Source organism: Diuraphis noxia, unplaced genomic scaffold (genome assembly GCF_037042655.1).
Source record: "Diuraphis noxia isolate RWA-SAM2 unplaced genomic scaffold, SU_Dnox_SAM2 contig0003, whole genome shotgun sequence".
Lineage (NCBI taxonomy): Eukaryota > Metazoa > Arthropoda > Insecta > Hemiptera > Aphididae > Diuraphis > Diuraphis noxia.
The window spans coordinates 64,301,986-64,327,867 of record NW_028301713.1 but is presented as its reverse complement, the minus strand read 5'-3'; the positions used below and the strand labels follow the sequence as shown (position 1 = coordinate 64,327,867).

Here is a 25,882-nt window from a genome sequence, read left to right as displayed (position 1 = left end):
TTTTAATATTTAATTAACATAGACATACGTTAAATCTTATCAATAAATTAAGTTGGCTAGTAGAAATCGTATTGAGTGCTTTGTTTGTGCTTGTATGTTTTACCTTTATGATTATTCGATGTTTGAGTAAATCATTTATTCAGTTATCCTTTACACTCCAAAAGAATGTTCTTGATAATGAACTCTATACAAAATGACAGAAAACCTAAACATCATTCTTTATGATTCAGATAAAAATTATATTTTTACATGACTAGTTAAAATAAACTTATCTATTCTGTATTTTCTATGGCCTAATGTTTAATAGGTATAGTTATAAAAAAATTTACTTCAAGCTATATCATTAAAACTTAAATTATTGAATGCCACTTTTCTAATTTATATACGATTTAAACATAAATGTATTTTGAAAATGTATTTCGGTTATTAACATAATGTACAATTTTTAGGACATTCTTATGGTTTTTTTTTTTTTTTTTTTATTGAAATTTTAATCACACCAACAACAGATTTTATAAGTTATTATAATATTTGACATAGTATATTATAAATAGGTATACATATTAATTAATATATTATTAACAATCATTATATATCATATTAAGGAAAAAAGTGATAAATTTAACAAGTGTGAGGGGTTATCATACAACTTTTTTTTAAAAATATTATCATTATAAGCCCACTTCTCTTAGGAAAACCATTATTTTTGAGATGAATGTATATAGTTTTTTTTTTAAGTCATTAACTTTCGATTCCAAATATATATATATATATATATATATATATATATATAAACATATAAATAGATAATGATTATTATTATGTTAAAAAGTTCAACAAATATTATTAAAACCATTAAGTTTAGGGCACAGGATGTACTTATGTGAATTTATTCACCCATTTAAATGTTAAATTATATAATATTTATGAAAAAACAAAAAACAGCTTGACCCTTCTGTTTTTTTCAAATAGGAACCACCAGTTAGAAAACTCAAACGAATAGTTATTGATTTAAATAACATTGTGTTATCTATTAATTCCTCAGTTGTTCTTATTGTTCTTTTATACATAAAAATAAAACATAAATTGAATAAAACATCGTAAAAAATATAATAATAACATTGTGTACTAAGGATAATAAATATAATACGATAATGTATTAAGAAGATATGGGAGCTTATTAGTGGATTTGAAAATTTTATTAATTTTATTAATATTATTAATTAATATTCGACTATCAATATAAATATTTTTTTTTTTTAAATGATATAAGGTTATAATGAATACCATATTTAATTTTGCGTGTGCAGAAAACTTCAGTAAGACGGAAACCGGCGGGAAACCCTGAAAATACGACCCATATCTTTGGTCCCGAATCAAATACATAATGAATGTGAACCACTCGTCAAGTCAGAAATTCCATTAAAACGGAAAAATTATACGGTCCTAAGAGATTCCGTCTTTGCAAGATTTTGCTGTATATAGTTTATATTTTTGCAAAACCATATTTAAAAATTATTATTTTCATAAGAAAACGTTCTAATAACTCACAAACTATATATACTTACTATAAAATCATGATTTAAAGATATCAACATTTTCAAATAATCATCCGATAAATAATTTATGGTAAAAAAGGTAAGTTGTCATTTGAAAAATAGAAGTTTGTTTCAGCACAGGATACTCCTCAAGTAATATAAAAATATCAAGAATTTGAAAATACTGTCTTGAGGCATGCTTAAAATTTTTAAAAATCAGGTTAGGTTAGGTCAGAATTTGAATAAAATTAATATTATCTTGTTAAAAATTACCTTGTATTCGTATATAATGTTGATGATAAAACACCACAATAAATAAATATAATATTAAAGTTACCCGTTTGTTTATACCATGATTTATCATAATCACTCTGTCTGCTTTCCAACTCTTGCTACAGAGGCGCATACGAGTACATAAATCATCCATCAATATTATTAACTTTATATATAATTATTATAGTATAGTATAATTCGATTTTAAATATTTAGAATAAAATAAATAGGTAATACCTAATATCATTATTATTAGGGAACGGACTTAAATGCCATAAAAAATAAGAAAAATCTCCTAAAAACTTAAAAAATGTATTTAAATTCCATAAAAACACAATTTCAAACTTAAAACTTATAAAAAATAAAAAAACACATTATTATGAAAAATGTATCTGATATAACTTGCATGTGAGTATACATGTGTCTACACGTGTCAACAATAACTTTTTTTGGGTTTATCTGTTCGGTAAAAACACAATAAATATTTATTTTTAATTTTTTAGAATGAATATTCATACATTTCTATCAAATTTGATCCCTTCTTATAAAAAATTACTTAAAAACATATAAAATGCAATAAAAATGTCAAAAAATGATTTTAAAATGTAATTAAGTATTAAAATGCAACAAAATTCAAAATAAAAATTACATTTTTTAATTTGTTAATGTGTGAAATGAACTTTGTGCTTTGGAAAACAATGTTTTCGGACATTCAGAAAAAATGCGATTTGCGTTCAAATCCGTTCCCTAATTATTATTGATGAAAAATGAATGATTTTTTTTTGTGTTTTCATCAATATTATTATATTACGTATAATGATTAGTGGATGACACTATTTTAGTAAAAAATATTATTGCTTTAAAAATAATTTGAATGAATTTTTGGTTCACATTACCTGTAACATTATGCATATTATTATATGGCATATATGTATCAGATATCTGAGTGACCGAGTCTAGCTCGGGATCAGGTTTTCAAAAATCACACATAAATAATCATGTCTTTAAAATAAAAAATTTGAATTGCTAACATAAACATTTTTTTGGGCTGAATAAAAAATGTGTTATGTAGAGTGTTATAGTTTTTTTCTTTTGTATATTTCTAATTGCCATTTGGTTATAATAATTGATATATATGCTGCTACATTAAAATTGTGTGTTAATTACATTAAAAGTTGTCGGTTTTTTCTAACAGCAATACAATGAAACCATAAAGGGTATGTCATAATATAAGGCGCATAATACTATCATAATACATTATACTCTTGGCAGGATTTGTCTACAAAGCGAAGTGCATCGACATTTGACACCTTGTTGCGATTTTTTCTAATAAAACCGCAAATTATAATTTCTCAATACCAATTATTTGATACCACACCTATAATTGGCCATCATAATTTATAACACGGCTCATAAATTTATACCATCATAATTAATTTATATAAACGTTCTTCGCCTTCTATAGTGGTACGTGAGCGATGACAAGACTTGAGATTTTTTTTAATTCAATGTAGTGGAGATATGATTTCAATTATCATTTTAATACGAACAGAAAGTATTATAAAATTAATATGTTTAATAATCAGAATAGACTGTAATATTATTACTAATATTTGGTCTACTACTGACTACTCCTCTATAACATAATTTTACAAATATTATTTTCAATTTTCAATTCTTAACTAAAAAATTTAAAATTCATTCTTTTAACTATAAAATGATTTGCAAATATTCATGATTTTGATCATTTTTGTCGACCTACTTATAAAAAAAAAATTGTGTCCTTGCATCTTTAATATTTTTTAACTGTTATTTTGATAAATTATTGGAAGATTTTATACCCAGATTTTGGTCCGGTGAATCATATTTTATCGATACACCAAAAAACAAAAACAAACTCGTAAAGTATAATATTTTTATACAATTAATAATATCAATCGAAAAACACATACATATTTTGTCGGAAATTTATGGAATAATACTCGAAACCACCATAATATTACAATATATAATACATGGACGTATACCCGTGGTGTCAGGCGATCGTTTATAAATTTTATATTATGACGTATGACTGTATATAACAATCTAAGTGTCCCTACGAAATCGGGCACCGTGCAAGACAACAAGACCTATATATATGTCCCTGTGCGGCCATATCAAACGAACCTACACACAATTCGACTGTACCGTATAATTATTGCAGTACCTATACGTCACGCTGTGCTCTAAGAAAATTTGATCGGCGGCCAACACGGTACAGTCCGATAAACCCAGACCGGGTCAGTAATGCGCGTCGAATTCGACATCGTTTAAACGACCTGTAGGTACCGTCCTTGGTCTGCATTCGTGTATAATAATGATAATAAATAATAATATTTAGTCGTGTAATGCGCACTGTTCGGACCGACCGGCGTCTGTCCATCTCACTCGTCCGTCCGTACACGGTGATGATGTTGTAGGTAGGTACGTGATATTTTCGAAGCGTGACAATTTTACGACTCTATCCGTCCGATTCCCACCAGAGACAACCTATTACACACGCAAACACACACCATCACGTCGATTTTTCGTTTTCATTTCTGATCATATTTATGTCGGGGCGCATGTGCAGCAGCCCATTAAAGTGCCAAGACGACGGTATAATAATTATTATTATCGTGTACGACTTTTATTATTATAATTATTTTTTTTTTTTTTACGGTACCCTACCTATAAACGTTCATCTGTAGACTATAAAAACTATGGGTTTTTTTTTCAGAAAACATCGAGACACGGTATTACAATATAATGTATATAATATAATATATCTTTTTAAATGTCGTTAGCGGTTTTTATTTCTACATTTTGTATGATTTTTACGCTGTATACCCCGCGCGTAGCGTGTTGACGATGCGATGGAAATCTATAATAAATCCGTATTTAAGTATAGGTATCGCATAATGATGGACAAAACGTGTTGGCGTTTTAGATCGTATAGACTAGTTAGCCATGCGATGGCGATTACAATACTTAAATAAAATGTATAAAGAAAAGGTATATAATATACAAGCTCTTCAAAACGATGATAGTTCTATATGTATTTTGTATTCATATGTTCCGATTCGGATATCCGTTGATAAATATAATAGTATTAATAATGATTATGGCTCGGATTTATATGTAATAAAAAAACCATAATATGTAAATATATATGTAATAAAAATCACTTTATATGTGATTAAAAAATGAAAACGCAATACAAAAAAATTACAAAAAAATATAAAAATTGCTTTATAAATGGCATTACTATCTAATTTATTTATTCATCTTGATCTTGATCTTCAAAGCAATTAGATACCATATACATGGTTAAATTGTCAACGTTAAATGATCGACGGTTTGGTCGTAACACAGATTTTTACCGACTGAAGGAGCGCTCGACTTCCACCGAAGTAATGGGTGCAAATGTCATATTTGCAATATCCAAAGGAGTGAATTCAGATGGTAATCATTATTAATAATATAACATGTAACGTGAAATTACATTACGGTAAAATTTCAACGACTATCGAACAATATCGACATAATTAGTATTTCTACAGAGCCATAGAACTGTAGTTAGACAGTATACTTTTTTAATTGCAATTTTCCAATTTGTTTTTTCCTAACGCAAATAGTAAACAAACAAAGGATTAAAAATCTTCATATAATATTTGATTGATTTTTTAACAACGTTTATTCGCAGTTTGTAATACTCGAACATTACAAAAGTTTTCAATAAATGCTTAAAATATATAACTAACATTATTATTTTCAGTTTGATAAATGCTGTCGTTTCAGTTGGGTTATGTCACATACCATTTAGAGTATGATTATATTATAAAATAATAATATACGTAGAAGGAAGGACCAAAAAAAAAAAATTAAATTAAAAAAAAATAACAAAAACAAAAAAAAAAAATAGGAAATATAAGAATAGTTTGATAATAATTATTGAGTTTTAAATATATATAAGTAAAAATAAAATGATTTAGGAAAATTATTAAGAAACGTCTAAAATATTATTATCAGTCATAAGATATTTGACGTCATGGATATCACAGTTCAGTAGCCCTTTATGAATGATGCCAAATGTTTTTTGTCTTCGTCGCTCAGACCGTTCCTCAACGTACGCCTCACTGTAAACACGATAGAATATATTAATATAATGTATAGAGGATTTCTTAAAGGTAGACAAAGGTTAGTGGTCACAACAATGCCTAAGTATTACAAAACAGGATATGTAACAATAGTATATGCATTATTAATGCTTATTGCAAATAAACAAAACCGACGGCAACCGAGGCCGTAAAATCTACGATTTTAAAAGGGACGATTGATGTATTTTATAGAATGTATTTAATTTTAAAAACTCAATTATTTGACACCCACTGGATAAAATAAGAAATTAATATTTAATTGTGTAACATTAAATTATGAATATAGCTTTACGATTAAAATTAAAGTACCTAATACTCATAGTATAATTATTATTAATTAAGAACAAACAACTAAAATAATCAAAGACTTAACCACGCCACTGTATATAATTATATAATTATACAAACTGTCAAACTACTGAAAAATTAAGAAATTTATTAAACAGCATTTTACAAAATGGCATGATATGTAATACTCTTTACGTCTATTAATCAACAAATTGCGTAACAAGACATATTACTTGTACATGATGATTAACTATAAAAATTTAATATCAGTCTTTAACTATACGATGGCGTTTAACTCATCGTTGATACACGATATCATTAGCCTTAATTTTGATTAGATACTAACATACTATTTATGTCATCTAATTCAAGTAAATGAAAGTTGTCTAAGATGGAGAGTACCCCCATCTTAAAGATATAATAGTATAATTTGTCGACGTATATAGTAAAAATATTACAATTTATATTTTATATCTTAAATAGGTATAAGAACAACACAACATCAAAAATACGAGCAAACTTCAAAATCAGATAAGATGTAATTTTAAACAATTTGGTACGTATTTTCACGAAAAATACAACACAAAACACAACAACGAACACAATAATTATAGATTTACCAAAACTAAGACATCGAATTACGAGAGTGACTGCTACTTTGCCTTGGTATATTATCCCTAGTCCGAGATCTTTTGATCACTGCGTAAGTAAGTTATTAAACATATTCAGATAAATTTTTGTTTTTGTAGTGTCAAATCGAAGTATGTCCTGTACTCACGTGATTTTCTATGAGCGTCTTTAGTTCTCTTACGTTCCCTCTGCGTCGTTCTCGTGTTCACTCCAGCCGTGGCAGTGACCGTTTTCACCAGACTCTCAATCAGTTCGTCATCGTCGTTACTCAAGTGAACACCATTGGTATTTCCTGCACACAGTAATTGGTCGATTTTTATTACAATCGTTAATTCATACTATTATATATAACATCCCATAATTATTGCATTCTATACTAACCCAAAGAATGTCTACACTGATTCCTCCACGAGAATACCCTGTTGTGCGAAGGGTCTTTGTCCAAGAGCTGCCTGAGTTCAGTGTCGGCGTCTTGTTTGTCGATTTTCCCGACTTCCGTAATCATCTTTCCCCGCGTCTTATTCCGCTCCCGATGGCTAGCCTTCTTGTGCAGTTGCTGGATGACACGTTCTCTGGTGGTACGGTACTCCAGTGAAAACTCGGACACGATACGACACAACTCGTTGGGCTTGGTGAGTTGGACTTTATGCAGAGGAATTCCAAGCCAGAGGCAAAATTTATTGAAACGGTTCAAAACTCGCCTATGGACTTTGCCTAGCACCACAATACGTTCAGCGCAGTCAGCCAAAAACTCCGACATTCTAAGACATAACATTCGTTATTAGTAAATTTAATTTCTTACAGTATTGTTATTAATGAGGTCAAAATTAAATGTTCTAAATATATAGGTACTTTATACGCAAGCAGTTATAATCTTAAACATGCTAAAGTAAATGTGTTCAAAACCAGAAAATAAAACAATTTTTTTTTTTTATTCGTAGGTTTGCATATGTTTTTACATTTCAGATTATGGTAATTAAATTTTAAATTGATAGACATTTTAAATAATAATGTAAATTACATTATGTAATATATTATTATGAAAATCTAATTTATTTTTACACACAATGTTCTAAAATAAATAATTACGGGCTTTGAAGTAAAAATATTGTTGATCATAAAACTATGACACAGCCACAAAATTAAAATCTTGAATCATATTTTTATTTTTTATTTATAAACTTTGTTACCATATTATACCCATAAAAATTGTATAAGAATTAACACTGAGAAATCAGAAAATTAAAAAAAATATTAAAATATCTAAATATGCATAATAAGTTATGCAATAAAACTTGCAACACAAAAAAAGTCTATAACTAATAATCATCATTGTTACAATATAATTGCTAAATACATATTTAAATGTTGCAATTATTGTTAACTTATTATTCAATAAGTTTAGTTGAAATTCAAAACCAGCAAAACATTTTAAAAGGTTAGGTTAGGAAAAAAGTGTAAAAGTAAAACAATCTATGCACTATGCGCGATTGCAGTCTGTCTTGTAGAATAGTAGTGGCATACTTGGATTTTATAGCAGTTGCTCCGTCGTGTTTACTGATCGTCTTTAAATGATCGAAAGACGCTCTGCACTCTTGTTCTATTTTTGACAACGTCGCAGCTATTTCCCCGAAATCTACTCTAGACGCTCGTGTGATAGCACCGATCTGTGTTTAAAACATTACGATATATTTTTATATTTTTATAATATAATATATTGATTATAATTTAATATTAAAAATAATTACCTCTGAATATAAATCCGTAGAATCGGGAAACTTATCCATAACGATATGACACAAATGGTGAAGAAGAGAATGCTTATGCACGGTGTCTTTGACTTCTGGTACTTTAGCCAGGTATTCAATTTGAAATCCTTTGACTTCCGCTCCGTTCAAAAATATGCCTACTGACAGCAATGTACCCAATATTGCCTTAAACGTGCGATTCGTTTTCAATATTTCAATTCCTTGCATTAAATCCATAAGTGGCTCAGCGATTTCTTTTTCTATGTTCTCGTAGTCTAATTTGAAAGACCACAGTTTTAATCTAGCTGGTAGTTCAGATATCGACGCTAATGTTAATAGGAACTGTTCAGCGCTGCCCAGAGGTAAATCTGGACACGCAGATTGCGCCTCTTGAATTTTATTTCGTTCTTCATCGCTAGGAAGCATAGTCATAAGTTTCTGTAAAATAATAATATCATTACTATTATTATTATTATGTTCAGTGAAAATGTTAAATTATGTGCACTTTTTTTAGTTGTCTTAAATTTATTACCTCTATTCCCTCTCGATTTATAACTGTCGGATCCATTTTCAATATTGCCGCTTTTATGGATCGTGGTGGAGGTAGTTTCGTCATGCCTATATTAATTGCATTTGATCGTTTTGGATCCAATACAATTACTTCTTTTGTCTTATTAATTTCTTGTTGTTTCTAAACATTTAAATAACAATAAGAATAGAAAATTTTTACAAACACCCACCACCCCCTTTTAATCACAAGCATAAAATAAGCCTTACCTCCTGGAAAAATTTGTACAATCCGTGTATTTTTCAATTTGGTCGCATTAAAAACAAACAAAATATCATTAAAAAGCTTCACAAAGTATTACCAAGCATAAATGCATATTATAATTTTAAGTGAACAATTATAATCATAAACCAAAATCCCAGGTGTGTTACTTTTGCATTACCCGAAACCATTTATGAGGCCAAATATTATACAGCATATTTTAATATTTCATAATCAATCAATATTATTATTATTGTTTATTTAGTAGGTAAATAAAAATAATAATTTTGTTGTTTACCTTAGTTATAAAATCTTTTGCACGAGATTCAAATAAATGTTCAAGTTTATGAGTATCAACTTCAACTGGACTTAATTCTTCCCATAGCAAACGTTCAGAGTTCAATTTTACTCTAGCAATAGGATCATCTCTAACTTCCTGTAATGATTGTACAAATTAAACGTTGACTAATTTTTATTTTATTATTTAAATCAATTAATATATACCTTCCAAAATAGTTTTACAGTCTTTTTGGTTTTCTTTGCGACATGCTGTTGCATGGGTGGTAGCATAGGACAGGGAGGTGGAGGAGGAGGGATACCTCCAAGTAATGAAGAAGATGCCAACACATCAGAATCGTCATCGGAGTGTAAAGTTGAGAAATCCAAGTCACATAACTGAAGAGATCGATCGCACTCGCTGACTAATCTCTCCCATTGTAAATCAGTCTCAGTTTTTCTTGACAGTATATCTATAGCGGAATCTGAGGTCGGACTTTTCACGACTTCATTTTTTGACTGAGATTTGGCAAGTCCTTTACAACAAAACCACACGTAAAAATACACAATAATTAATAGAAAATGCATTAATCAATACCTTCCATTGCTTTAGAAATTATTCCTCTCATATCATCTAGAGGTGGAGCCAGTTTGGTAGGAGATTCATCCGGACTTCTTAGACTTGTCAACTTTTGTGTCAGGTCTTTTACCGAGTTTTCTCTTTGAACTTGCGAGTCACCATTACAAAAAGACAAGTTAAACGGATGTAACCCATTTTGACCTTCAGAACTTTCACCTAATAAATTAGAATAATTAATACAAAAACACATCTATTTAATTAATCTTACCGTATTCTATGTTGACAAAAATATAGCATACTAATTATAATACATACCTTGATCGTCGGTACTGGACCAATCTGGTCGAGCTATATTGTTCTTATACTGTTCCCGGAGCAAGCTCCGTTGTCTTTGAGCACGTTCCCTCCTTCGTTTTAAGCCAGGGGTCACTCCAGCGTCCTCACCTGATGCAAAGCGAAACAAACAAAAACGCTACACAACGACGTGACAAATATTAACGCTTAAAGCTAAGCTGATGTAAGCAAAATAATTAATTATGGTCTAAGGGGGAATAAATATGGTACTTATATAATAATATTGTTTATTTGACATTCAAAACCATACTCAAAAACCATAAATAATTATAAATATTAAATTGGTTAGACAAGTCGAAACAATAATAAAACAAATATTTAAATATTTATCCACGCATACCTGGATGAGGTAATTTGTTTGGCTTTGGTAAAGGAGGATTTATATCAAGCCTTTCCATAAGTAAAGGCATTTGAACACACGGATTACCGGCTGAGTGTCTTCTCGATTTTCTTCTATCCGCAGGATCTAATGATGAATTCAATGATTTCCTATTTCTTAATGTTTTCCTAAAATATAAACATAAACAAATGTATTAACATATTATACATATAAATATATTTTTTATGAAATATCAACAAAATATACAAAAAATGTTTGCACCACTTACCTGATCGAATGGTCTACTCTGATTGGAGTAGATTTGTTATCTCCATCTTCGTGTTGCAGAACAACTTCATAAATCTGAAGTTGTCTGAGAAGATCAAGTTCAGTTCCCGGCTTCGACATGTACCTAGAAAATAAACAATGTTTATAGCATGTCCTACGGTGTAATAATAACGTTTTTTCGTTGTTTTACTTCTGTATAACTTGTTCCATTCCTTGTTCCTCGATAGAATCAACTTGATCGTAATATGTGTCTTGATCCGGTATACCGTTCAATGTCTTATTGATTAACGTCATCGCGTACACCAACAGTTCAGTGTCGACCATATCAGGTTCGGTAAGCAGTTTCATAACATTACTCCACAATGGAGTGCCTACGGGAAGAAAAATAATAACAAAACGGACATGCACAATACGAACGATCGACGGAGCGATATAATGTATATATATTATACACGAGTATTACCATTAGATTGGTGCACCGCGAGTACGGCTTGTATGAAAATCAAACAGTTGGATTCGACATACTCGATGAAGACCAGCAACAGCTTTAGTGCGGTCTTGACGACTAATCGGAATCTGGACGTCAGCAACGAGTACAGCCATTGAATGGTCGGGTTGTCTTCTATGACGCCGTTCATGCCATCCACATACAACATTACCTGCCCGAGAGCTGAGAATAAAACGGTTAAACTTTATTATATTATTTACAAAAATGTCCATGTACGGTTTCATGAAAAAGGTTAGATGTACCTCTTAATATGTAGTTTTGATAATTCTGGTCAACGTCTGATCCCAGCTTAATGAGACAACGTAGCCCGTCGTTCTGTATGAACTCGTGAACCAAATCCTTATCCTCCTACAACACACACACACACACACATATATATATATTAATATAATATTACAATAACATTTCAACTGTTGCAGCATTATGTACGTGACGGCACATGGGGCGCCCGAACAATGGCCCAGGCTGTTTACATTGCTAATCACTATAACGTATTATAATATATATATATAGTATATAAACACACGGGCAAACAGTTTCTCTAAACCTTGAAACGCTTGTGCCCCTGGCGAACACGCGCACAAAAGAATTATCATTGTTACAGTGTGTTCCCCGAGTCGTGGTCTCTCACCTGAAATATGTGCTTGAGCGCGAACAAACACCTCCGGAGCTCTTTGCCTTCGGAGTTCATCAATTTGTCTGCAAAATAATAATGATAATAATAATAATATTAATAACGAATAATGAGAAGAAGAAGAAAAAATAAAAGGTCACGATTTTTCGTGGACTATCCGCGGGTACAGGAGCAATTATCACCGCGTGTTCGTCATTATTCGTTACACATTTTTATTTTGTACCCTATAATGCGTTCTATTCATATAAATGTATATATATGCATGTACAGTAAATACGACTTGCGCTATTAACTCGCTTTAAATAACGTCAGTTTCAGACAATATAAGAACCACTCGACCGTACATAACGAATTTTGCCTATTTACAATATTTATGACCTTATGGGATACTTACCGATTATAGTGTGTACTTTGACTGACAACTGCGTGCGCAAGACAATCGAGTTTCTTTTACTGGAACAAAAATACATATAATATTAAAAGTAGTAATATAATATATGGTTAAAAAACGATAACGAATTATGTTGTTACTTCATGCGAAAACAAAGTATATTTTGTCATTTTAATTGAACTATCGTTTATAATTTATAGGTAGGTCCCCGGTCCCCGTCATAATATTATATCCTACTGAGTATAAGTATATCTCAGGAAAAGGAATGTATCTGCTATCTTCAGACAGGAGAACACTAAAAATTGTAACTGATAAAAAAAAAGTATGGCATGAGGTGAAAGAGGCCATGATGTCAAACAATTACCGTGGGATACAAAATATTATGTTTTTTGAACAGCCCGAAATCGTGACTCAAATAAAAACCTGATCCGGCTTTTAGATCTAAACGTTCGTTGAATTTTTCTCTTGGGTAACTGCAACCCGTGTCGAAGGCGGTAACGCAATAATAGCTCTCATTTATTTAGTTTTCTTTTTTCCGACCAAGTGTCCATATCGATCTTAATCTGTCCCCACATAACGGCATTTTATTTCTTTGTCATGATTAGAATTCTCTGTTAAGACTGTGACAGTTTTTTAGTTTCATTTGCCGTATTTGATGGCCGATGGGACATGGTGACACGGTTACTAAATAATAACAGTAAAATGAGTTCACAGTATATTAAGTAAATACTTAGTTAAATACTACGAACCAATGATCGTTTTATGAAATTATTAATCAAACAGGTACTTTATGAGTTATTATAAGCAGAAGTTTTTTTTAAACGGTCCCAAAAAATAAATAACTTTTAATCTAAACTAAATATTTAAACACGTTTTAAAAAACCTAAAACAAATATTAAAGAGTCTACCTACGTTAAATACTTAAAACTGGTAACTGAAAACAAAATATGACGTGTTTTTTTACTGATTATATTATATTTTATTTGACTGCAATATGTTATCACGTGAGCTTATTGCACAGTTTTTTCACCAGCTGATGAAATTAATTTACTCTTGAATAATAATTATTATGTTATGACAACCGATTTCCATAATGCCTCAAATATAAAACATTATTTATCCTCTACATCCAAAAAAGTTTCTCACAATATTATTTTAATGTGTTACTCGTATATGAGTAATCACTTAGTGTACAAATTATTATGTTATTATATATAAGGACCAATAAATAAATATGTATCTATACTAAATTAAATATAATGAATTTCACTTAAATATTCTTATGTAATAAAATAACAAAATGTGTGTCGGCTTTAAAGAAATATTTATTAGTTTAATTTTATGATGATAACAACTATGAATCAAAAAATATTTATAACGCTTATTTATATAAATTTATTTTTTAATAAAATTCATAATAGCTTAACCCATCAAATATGACAAAACTTATCAAAGGAAGAACCTACACTATTATTTTTAATTCTCATACACAATATCTTTAAATTATATTAATAAAATATTATAGTATCACATATTTCTGACTAATACGAGTATATGTATATATCATATACACAAAAGTAATATGAGTTATTATTTATTTTTATAGCTTGGTATTCAAGTTATGTTACATAAGTAGGCAAGTTAATTATTTGACTTTTGATAGTTATCTATAAAATATTATCTAAATTCTAATTTTCAGAGCACTCTTTCTTTTTTTATACTAAAATAATAAGACCAATTTTAGAAAATATATTTTCGTTTTAATTCATTTTAACATAATTATTTCTTCAACCTACGGATAGTATAAGTTATTATGTCGCTCAAAAATAAAAATCATACAACTTTTCTAATAAAAATTTAACATACGATTTTTGGAGAGAACACCACATGATCATCGAAAAAAATACTTATTATTTACAGCATGTAAAAAACGTGTTGTTGGCCAATTAAAAAATAACTATTGAAACGTATGAATAATAGTATGGTCTAGCCAATGAGAATGGTTATGTATTTATCATATTATTATCTAATGTAATACAAGCGTGGGAAAATATATAGTTATACGTTCCGACATTGTCGATCCATTTGAACAAAGTTTAGATTATCTTTAAAAAAAATGTTGTGACGATAAATTTAGAATTGAAATTTGAGTTTCATGCATCGATATATCACTTACATAATATTACATAGTGTTGTATTTTAGAAAATAGATATATGATTTTGGCATTTTGCATAAAAAAATTGTGTTCTGTATCACTTCATATCTAGTTGGTATTAAATTTTAGAATATTCAACCTCATTCTCAATTTTTTCTTCTAACAACCTATACTATCAAAAATGAAAAATTCAATCAAAATGTAAAGTCAATATTTTAACAGTATTATACGCTGTTAACCCATGTAGGTTTACTTGTATTACATACAATTGAACAATTTTTTTGAGCGCTTTTACTAAACTTAAATACAAAACTCGTTTAGGCAGAAACTACCTTTATGACTATATACCTACCTAATAAGTTATAATAACGTTTAGATAATAATATCGTTTATCCAAACGCATTCGGATATGACTGTCACGATCCAGAGAAGATCCTCCATTGTTGGAAGCTAATATCATTTATATATTTAGGTAACGATCACACCCAACAACGACGGTATGGATCATTTCTCTTAAACTATGCTTACTTTATATATGACGGATTATCGAACTGATTTTCAGGTACAATATTTACCTAACCCTAGCCTGGTCTACGATAAAAATAAAATCCCCTATAAATACAATAAATTGTTTAAAAAATGTAAATCTACTCACTCGTTTTGAAATCCTTCGAATTCCTCCGGTTGTTCGGAAATGGACGCCTCCATGTCTAGGTAAGATCCGAAATCACCGTCCTTGTACAGCTGCAGGGCGGCGTCGTCCAACTGAAAACAATAAGCGATACGACGTGAAATATCATCCGACGAAGACGAACCAACACCACCAGCGCACCGGGACGCGTAACGGTGACAAGTCCGCGCGCGGGTAAAACAGTCGCTCGACAACGACGACGACGGTGCGGTTCGGAGCTGGTTGTGGACCGCACCAGCGGTAGTGGTATACTCTATATTATTATAATGATATTAGATGCATAGGAGACGCCGTGCTTCCGACGGGATGTGACACGAAACGCGGTGACGACATTATACATGGTAATAATAAGTACTTGGGCCGGATTAAAGCCGTCGGCATCACCGGCACACACGACGCACAGGCACAGCTGCGAGCGCGGGTGATGACAACCGGCGAGTAGCGGTCGCCGCCGGTCACGGTCGATCGGCGTGTGTGACGGTGCGCGGGGCGGTAGAGGATTCTGTGCGCGGTTAATGAGGTCGGGAACCGACTACGATTCGCGACGGTAATTATTAACGGGCCAAAGGTCCGTGAACCTAAACCAGCCGACTACGACGACGGATCTGGATCGTCCATTATAATATATACGATCGGTTTTGTCACAACAGTGTGTGTGGGTATACTCGCGAGTCGCGATCTCCCGCGATTTTGGATCGGGGGGGGGGGGGAAGGGGATAAGTAAGGGAGGCGCCTTTTTGGCATTATCGTTATATACTTCCACCGTTTTCATCCCCACCCACCGTAACCCACGCCGTGAGAACCGACCGACCGTGAAACGACTCTATATATTATAATAATATTATACATTGTTTTGTTGTACATAACGACGGTGGTCATTGTCGTCGCGTTATTTTTGTTGTTTAGAACCTAAGTATTTATTATATCATGTTGATAATTATATAGATACTGTTTTGTGAACAGTGCGGAACGACCGCCAATCGGAAGAAGGCGGTGAAGAGACGTCGCGGTGATCGCCTGAAACAGGAATTATTGATAAAAATCGTGTAACGGAAACGCTGACTGCGGTTACGGGTTTTCTCGATCCAATATTTAGGGCGTCTCGTGATGAGGGTATTTCATTTAAATCAAATTTTGACGTATATCAGTGTGAGGGGTGGTTCGATTTCGTAAGCTTTGGGGTCTGATGTTACGGTTCGAGATTTTGATTTGCAAATTTTACAGAAAACTTTTTATACAAATTACCAACGGGAGGTATCTATAGGATTATTAAATCCTAATGAATGAAAAAAAATAAAATGTTTAATCCTCCAGATAAGCCTTACGTAGTTTTCTTCAAATCATAGTGAAAAAGCTTTTTGATGTCTATACTCTATAGTCTATATATTGTATAAAAATAATCGTTAATTCATCCCCCTAAAATAATATACATATTCAGTGGTCTTCGGTCTTACACGAAAATTTTCAATGACACCAAAACCAGTTGAAATTATAATCAATAGATTAAAATATTAAATACCTATACATATTTGTACAACTCCCTTAATTATTAATTACAGCACGAACAAAATCCCCCCCTAAATGCATTTATGTGAGTTTTTGTTACACGGAACTTATAAAAGATGTAAAATCAGTTTGAAATCGACTCCCCCAGCAAATATTTTAATATATAGCTGTGCCTACTATATTAACACCTTTTATCATATAGTTATGACGTTGACTATTGTCAAAATTTGAATAGTATATAATCGTGTGAACGACGTGAAGTTTACATCATAATATACACCATAAAGACGGACGTCTGCGCAGCGTGCGAATAAGATAAGTGCACGATATTTAAGGACGAGCGGGACAATCGGTGCTCACCATCGCACGCGCTCACCCGTTTATATAATAATAATAATATACAGTCTGTATTCGAATGCAATCGAAGAATGTGATCACTGATAATACGCGCTTAAATAATCGCAGTATTATTTTATTAAACACGACGGCCGACAGCCACCGCACTGTTTAAATGACAGCCACCACCTATATTATATTATATTATGATGATCTATAGTCTATACCTATATTATAATATTTGTATGAATTATAACATACAGCGTGATTTTTTAAGCATGCTCGGCTTATTTTTATGCTAAAATTACGCATACCTATTATCAAATCCTATTATTTTTTTATTAGAATTATTAAATACACTCGACGAACACATTTCGAATCCTTGAGATTTTTGTACCACTTTTTAAGGACGATCCTGTAACAGTAACAAACTTCTGTTTTTAAAATAAAACTCCTCTCCCTTTTTCACTTTTAATTATTCAGCAGATATTTTTTATTCCTAGAGTTTTGATGTATCTAAATTAAAATTCAAACGATTAATTTCGAGTTTTACAACTTTCCGTACGAAAGATAATATGTTTATGCGGTAATGGGCTATAAGTTTAATAATTACTATTGATCTATCAATATAAAGTATTTCTAAAAATAGTAAAAACGATTTAAATATAACAATACCTAACTACATCTGATATAACACATCATAGTTTATATATTTTATATTTTTCTAAAACTGTTTTTAAAGTTTTAACTAACATAAATAAATGAGATAATAACGTTTTAATAATTCAAAAACTACTCGTTAGATATAGGTACCTATAAACATTTTCAAAAAAATCATTCAGTTAATAATTTTCTGTAAAAAACGAGAGATTCTTATTTGAAAAAAAAAAAGAAGCTATTGAATCACCAGGACACTCCTGAAGTAGTACAAAAAATATATCAGAAATTTGAAAATATGGTCATATGTACACTTAAAAATTCTTAAAACCATAATTTGATTAAATATACTATTAAAGGGAAAATGGGACTGAGCATGCTTTCAAAATCACCCTGCATATATAATAAATAGGTACACGATAAACAAATTTTTCAACTGTATAAAAGTACCGTGTTTCTTGCGTGTTTCGCACGTATGAAATTGCTCTATTAATTTTATACCATAAACGCGAATCACATAATATAAGTCGTGATGAATCCGATTTAAGTTTACATCGCTGTAGCGTAAACAAATTTCAGACACATAATATGTGAGTAGCAAAGTTTCCAACTCTAAATACTATAACAATAATAACATTATATGGAAAAACATTGATTGATGATTGCGTGAAATATATTTCATTAGAATTCAATAAATTCAATAGCTGAGATTTATCTCGACTTTGACGTTATTCAAATATATAACTAATAATATGTACAGGTAGGTACACGAGCATTTATACAGTTTATTGATTGATGGACGCGCGCAGAGAATGAAATATATAATAATAGAATCTCAAAGCTATATCGTTTGAACACACCGAAAAGTATTACAATATATATTGTAAGGTGCCTACTTTGTGCTTATGCGGTAAGCTTCAATATCACGGGGAATTGTTTATTTTCAAGTCACTTGATATTAACACAGTGATATAAACGAAATACAACTCTGCAATTTTACGTGCCATGCGGTAATTTGCGTTCACCGTTATTGTGCTATCGTCGCAAGAACAATAATTTAAAGGTATAAACTATAAACCGTTTTTTTTAAACCCGACCATCGTCCAAATATACCTTTTAAAGTGTAATATAAATCTCTAAAAATGACATATTATGTATTGTGGTCATTATATACATTTATACATATACGTATGTGTCATTAAAAAACAATTTGTACTTTAATGCATTTAGCCACGCCGTAGACAAAATTAATGCTGGTAAAAATCAACGATCAAGGAAAATGTTCGCCTATGTCTAGCTAAATATGTACGCATTATTAGAGATTTAAGTACTTATATACGTGTACCTAAATATGAAAAATATAAACCTATGTAATAAATTAACCACATAAGGGTTACTGGGGTATAAAATTGTTAGAGAGTATATACGCCTAAGTATATACAAGCAATGCATACCTACTCATAGTCGTGTCCTTTCGAAGTTTGAAGTTATCTGAAGTTTACGTGCACGTAAAGGCCGCGATAACGTCAATTATTAACAAATACGCTTCAATAGCTGCACATGTGTCCTGTACAGCTATAGACGCATACGCGCGGTGTATCTACTTAAAATATAATACTATCGCGACTGTGCAAATCTCTGTGTTATTGTCAATGAACTGAACTCGAACAGAGAACATAATATTATAATATGAATGTAACACACGTTCGTGTATAAAAAACTAATGCAGGTGTGTCTATATAATATTATGCTTTAATGTTTTATACATAATAATATAAGCTCTGTTCGAAACTAGATATATCAAAACAAATAATTATATGAAAAATATTATATTAGATCATATGACATACTGATTATGATGGACATTATTGACATATTTTGATGGAAAGTCTTACACCTATTGTTAAATATTATTATTTAATTATATGTATCCCCCATATCACCAGACACGCTTTTATTTTGCATTTTTTCACTAAACTAAATTCAAATTGTTCTTACATTAAACCCCTCTGATACCTGCAATAGGAAACTTTAGAATGCTGTAAGTCAGTAAATTGTTGGGATAAAAAAAATTATACATCAAAAATGCTTTAAAAAATAAGATCATATTTTGAATTTGGTACCTAATTATTATAATATAATAGGTTATTTCATTTAAAAAAATATAAATTTTATTGCACATGATGCTCACCAAAAAGGCAATATTTTATAAATTTGGATAAAATATGTAATTTAGTATTTTTATGTTTCTGAAAAAATCTTCATTTTAATTTACGGACATCCAAGTGAAGTATTTAGTGTTAATATTTAAGTAAGACGCAATGTATATAATACCTATTTAATAGATGAGCATTGCAAGCACTCCCATGCGTAAAACATATTAGAACTTATAGTGATAAATGATAATAAAATTCCATTATTGATCAACTTCACAGCATAAATGATGATATTTTAAAATTAAATAATTATAAAATATACAGATAATGATAGTTCTGAATTCATAATATTGTACACGTATCATATAAGTCTTATATTATAAGTTATGATATGCATAATTTACAATACTAAAACTATTGATGTTGGGGAGACTTTAACGAATGGGTATTACAAATATAAATTTCAAATAAACTGCTTATAAATGCAGCTAAATATGCATATTATTTAAAACAAAAACAATAATTTAGTCGTACTTAATAAATAGCTAAATATACTGTCAATTTATTACAATATTTTAAATCAAATTTGTCACTGAATCCATGTAAATTATATACATACGAGTAGGTATATATATTTATGTATGTATAATAACTTATAATATACGACATATTACTTACATAACACTTCTCAGCTACACAAATAAAACACTACAACATGAATTGCTTGGTTTATAAGATAATTTATATATTATGATAGATTAATATTTTTAATTAGCATATAAATAACTGAAGAAGAATCTTAGATTTTATATCCTATAAACTCGCGATTTCCACGATAACTTAAAACTAAACATACCACCTAAGATTTCGGTTTTCTAAAGTATATGCATATATTATGTATGTGATTATATCAATACTATGATAATATTATGATTGTGCACCTGGTCACTGAAAATTAAAATATACCTATCTAGAAAGTTCAAATATACTTGACTATAATATTAGAATAATATTAAGTCTATTTAACACTATTATAATGTGGATTGATTATTATTTTAGTGGCATGTGTAATTTTATTATAGAAAAATATGATTTATTAATTAATAATTATTCATATAATGTACAAAGTGCTGTAAAGTATAAAAAAAAATAAAATTTAATTTAATTTATTTGAAAAATACATTTTATTTGTGTACAGCCTACTCTAAAAAGTATTTATTAAATAAATGCACAATAATCATGTTCGTAGATATTTATTCTAATTAATGTATTTTCTATGTATTATAGTTGTGGGTGTCTCTATAATATTATAAAATTTAATTTAAAGTTACAATTCATTATCATTATTACTTTATATACTTATAACAGCATAATAATAATATACACAATTTTTTATACCTACTATAATATAAGAGCATTGTTAAATACAGTATACGAATGCATTTATGGTATTAAAATGATATGAAAAAAAATTAGTTAGCCACTCTTTAATAGCAATATATTATATAATTAACTATAAATATAGGTAGTGTAATTCAAAAATTCACAAAATGTTTGTACAATTCTTCTAGACGGTACCTATATCATTATTATGTTTTATATACCATGTTAAATTATAGTCCTCCGTATCGTACAATTATTTTTAAAATATACCTAAAATTATAAGTTATACGACTAAACGAATCATGTATTTTCTATCTGTTTGACATAATGCTTGAAAACTGTAAACTATAAAACGTTTTCTTCGATATTATATACTAAATAAATCAAAATTGTGTGTTAAATAAGTGTTTGATTTTGCCAATTAAATAGCAGTTTCTGAATTTCTAAGCGTACCCTAAAGAAAAAAAAACCCCTGTCCGAAAGACTCAGTGACAAAAACTATACAAGTTATATAAGCTATAGTAGAAGAACAGATCTTGTCTCTGTAGAGTTGCAAAAATCTTTTTCGATGACGTGAAAAACGATCCATGTAAATCTGATATAAGGACTCGCAAATTGTAAACAATATACAAACTACAATTACATAATGTTTATATATATATATATATATATATTATAATATTATACATTATACACGTATATAATATACCTAATAAGTAAGTTAATCTGACGGTATTGTAGGTATATTATAATATACGTACAAGGTCATTACTGGCCTGCGAGAAAGACCGACGATGTTACGACGTTTATACGTCCACAAGAACGGCTCGCGATCGTGCGTTGGCAGCCCAAAGGGGGCGTGATTCTAATAATGTGTTCCGGTTACATAGTCTGGCAGGTTCTGTATACATATATATATTCCGTCTGCATAATATTATATTATAAATCAACCTAGGCAGATGGGCACCGTCGATAATGCGGGGCGGCGGCGATGGCGGAGACCGGCGAAAAGGTGAAGGGACGAGGAGGATTCCGTCCGGCAAATGACGTGTATCGTAAACCATCCCGGACCCCTACGACATGCACGTATACGAACATTTTGTATATAAAACTAAAAATTATGTACCTACGCGGGACCGACAAAATGCGGGAGAGAGAACGATATGGCGATAATATTGTAAGCACAGCTGCAACCACAATACAGCGTTTCACGTATTTTGTTAATCGGTTAGATGAAGACCCATTCGGCCGTTCCGTAACCCCCACGTAAGTATATTATGAGAAACGCCAAAGTGTCACATTCATAATATCATTATAGGCACAGTTTGCATCACGTATAATAATAAAATATCTAACACATGTAATATATGTATACATGAAGGATGAGCTACATATATAGTGGCTATATATAGCATATAGCATATAGCATATAGCATATATATGGTCGTATATATTGGTACAATGGTACCTATATGAAGCGACTAGAAGCGTTATGAAATGCGTTTCAATATTATATATTTTAAAGCCATAACATAAAAACGAAAAATAATGTATAATAATAATATACGATTCAAAATATATTGGATCCACACTCCACATTAACAGATGCCCACCAGTACAGTGATGGTGAAAAATGTAACGAATATTATAATATATATTTATATCAATACCTATAAAGTTATACAATATTTATTATATTTCAATAACGCGCATGCATCACACTTATTCTCAAATTTATCATACAGAATACACTGTTTATATAATATAATATCGCTGTTTTTTAGGATTTAAATATGAATTATATTCTTTCAGAATTTTTGTGTCTATTATTTATCACACCACAATGATTTGAAAATTTTCAACCCACAAAAAAAAAAAAAAATAACAAAAATTGTTTAAATGAATATAAAATACATATCATATGTATCATACTCAAAGGACAATAATATACCATCATAAATAGTATTGTGTTTGTATACCTACAACACACTTATATAAAATATATTTACGATCATTCGAATGACATGATACGTTTGGTGGTGGTCGGTAGTTACGCTGTAAATGCGATCGAATCACATAAGGTATATGATAATATTGGTACCATTCAATCTCAACTTCTAATTAAAATGTTAGGCGTCAACGGGCTTGATAAAAATATAAATAATTGACCACTGCAAATTATACGGTACGTTAAATATATGTTTAATATGTTCGTGTTGTTGCATTAAAAAACGAGTAAGGTTGTGCACAGGCTCTTCGTATAAAATAATTTACAATATTATTATAACCACTGTAAGTATAAGTTACATTTAATATTTAAATTTAAAATAACCGAATATTTTTACCGTTGGATTTAACCGTCATAAAAAAGTGTGCTAATTAAATTTCAAATGTGTAGCCAAGAATAGTGTATAGCTGCAGTGTTTAATCCGCTTTTCGCAACTGTGTAAAAATATACCTTTATCATTACTATTATAATAATATATTGGCTCTTATACCTATAAAGTAAGTTAATTTAGTAAACAAAACCAAACCATTGGATATTCTTAAGTAATGTTCTTTGGTATTATTCCAACAGTACTAACTACAAGAAAATACTAGACTCATCACCCCACGCTCATTATTATTTATGAAACGTAGCACAACATTAATACATTATTATATGCACTTCCAGTAATTAAAAGAAATATTAATGCAAACAAAATATAAGAAAGGTTTCGAGTGGACATATTGGTACTCTGCAGACTTCAACTGAAGCAGATTAAAATCAGAAATCTTCAAGGATGTCAATGCAAAAAAAAAATTAAGATTCTTTTATACACATCGGTTTATCAAACGTATTTTTTTCTTTGTGTTTATATACTTACACAGTCGTAATCAAACGTAGCGTCTTATACACACAATAATTATCGGACGTTAATGACAACTAAGTACCCAACTTACATAAAAAAAATTATATATTGGCGAAAAAAATGTTAAGGTCACAACAGTCAGATCAACAAAATTGCCAAATGGTTTAAATTACATGAAATATTTTTTATTATACAGAAGAAAATAATAGATAATTATATTTCATGTTATAGTAACAAATCAAGAGATTCACTACGGGCTTAACAATCATTTTTCAAAAAAAATTGGGTAATAAACATATTTACAATACATATTATGTATTTTTTCTTACTAAAATAATAATTTATTAGAATTGAATTATCTATACTTAAAAAAAAATAAAATATAGATACAATAACACATTATACTATACTGATATCGATATGGAGAAGTACAATTCATCAATAAAATATCTATATAATATTATTATACACTCACATTATAAAGTAAACCAAAATCCTTAAAAGAATAACTGATTGGTGGAAAAAATGTCGATGATGGAAAAATAAAATGGAATTCACGTATTACTATACATAATATTGCAAAATGTGTTATATGGACTCTCGTGTAAGTGTGTGAGTTGAATCGTTGAATGTATTTATTGCTAGATTTTGTAACTGAATATTTTTAATAATAAATAGAAGCTAAATAATCAACTTGGAAAACGAGTCACCCGTGAAAATTTGAATTTTTGTACGTACCATGGACATAACAGTAAAGTTTTTTAAGATTCGTTTTCTTCTTTCGATAAGCCTATATAATTGCGAAACGGCAGGAATCATAATATTATTATGTAAATATATACATTGCCGGAGGGGGAGGAGGGAGAAGTTACGCTAAACGGTTAGTTGAAAAGTCGAGTATAAACTCTGGGTAAACGCTCTGCTCGCGCGTGCGTGTGTATGTTCGTGTGTATGTGTGCGTATATGTTTGTTTGTATGTGTGTGTGTGTATGAAGAGAGTACGTGCGTGCGCTCGCATGTGTGAGCGTGCTACAGATGACCAGCTGGATTGTCGACTCGGAAAAAAAGAAGACGTATAAACCGGTTGTGCGCTACAATCGGGACTACACAACTTTTATCGTCGCGTTATTATCATTATTATTTCCCCTGAACCGAACCTATATCTGCCTACTATATAAATAATATGCATACTGCATACATATTATACGTACTATATTCTCCCAACTTGGAACAATAATGGCGATTTCTCTCTTTTGGTCCCTAAGAAAAAACAGTAGAAGTCGAGGTGCCTATACGCTAACTGCTGTAGACACGCCAGATGACGACGCACCGGCCGGTCAGCTCGTTATTATTATTATTTTCAGTTAT

At 30.2% G+C, this 25,882-nt stretch overlaps 1 protein-coding gene across 4 annotated transcripts in view; it reads right to left on the bottom strand.

Annotated features, from left to right (window-relative positions):
- Window positions 1–5,505: 5,505 nt before the first annotated feature.
- Fhos (Formin homology 2 domain containing) overlaps window positions 5,506–25,882 on the bottom strand; it is a 43,956-nt gene continuing 23,579 nt past the window's right edge. For 2 of the 4 annotated variants that reach the window (XM_015510310.2, XM_089222709.1), the window contains 18 exons: window positions 15,589–15,698; window positions 12,781–12,839; window positions 12,384–12,451; window positions 11,995–12,100; window positions 11,708–11,914; window positions 11,435–11,615; window positions 11,246–11,368; window positions 10,978–11,144; window positions 10,599–10,727; window positions 10,302–10,499; window positions 9,932–10,239; window positions 9,726–9,863; window positions 9,191–9,349; window positions 8,659–9,096; window positions 8,435–8,577; window positions 7,292–7,671; window positions 7,059–7,202; window positions 5,506–5,971 (listed from right to left, as the gene is read on the bottom strand). In XM_015510310.2, coding sequence (XP_015365796.2) covers window positions 5,898–5,971; window positions 7,059–7,202; window positions 7,292–7,671; window positions 8,435–8,577; window positions 8,659–9,096; window positions 9,191–9,349; window positions 9,726–9,863; window positions 9,932–10,239; window positions 10,302–10,499; window positions 10,599–10,727; window positions 10,978–11,144; window positions 11,246–11,368; window positions 11,435–11,615; window positions 11,708–11,914; window positions 11,995–12,100; window positions 12,384–12,451; window positions 12,781–12,839; window positions 15,589–15,698 — 3,132 coding nt within the window. In that variant the 3' untranslated portion in view covers window positions 5,506–5,897. Of the gene's footprint in view, window positions 5,972–6,900; window positions 6,980–7,058; window positions 7,203–7,291; window positions 7,672–8,434; window positions 8,578–8,658; window positions 9,097–9,190; window positions 9,352–9,724; window positions 9,864–9,931; window positions 10,240–10,301; window positions 10,500–10,598; window positions 10,728–10,977; window positions 11,145–11,245; window positions 11,369–11,434; window positions 11,616–11,707; window positions 11,915–11,994; window positions 12,101–12,383; window positions 12,452–12,780; window positions 12,840–15,588; window positions 15,699–25,882 lie in introns of all 4 variants that reach the window. The other 2 variants (XM_015510309.2, XM_015510311.2) reach the window with 2 other exon arrangements.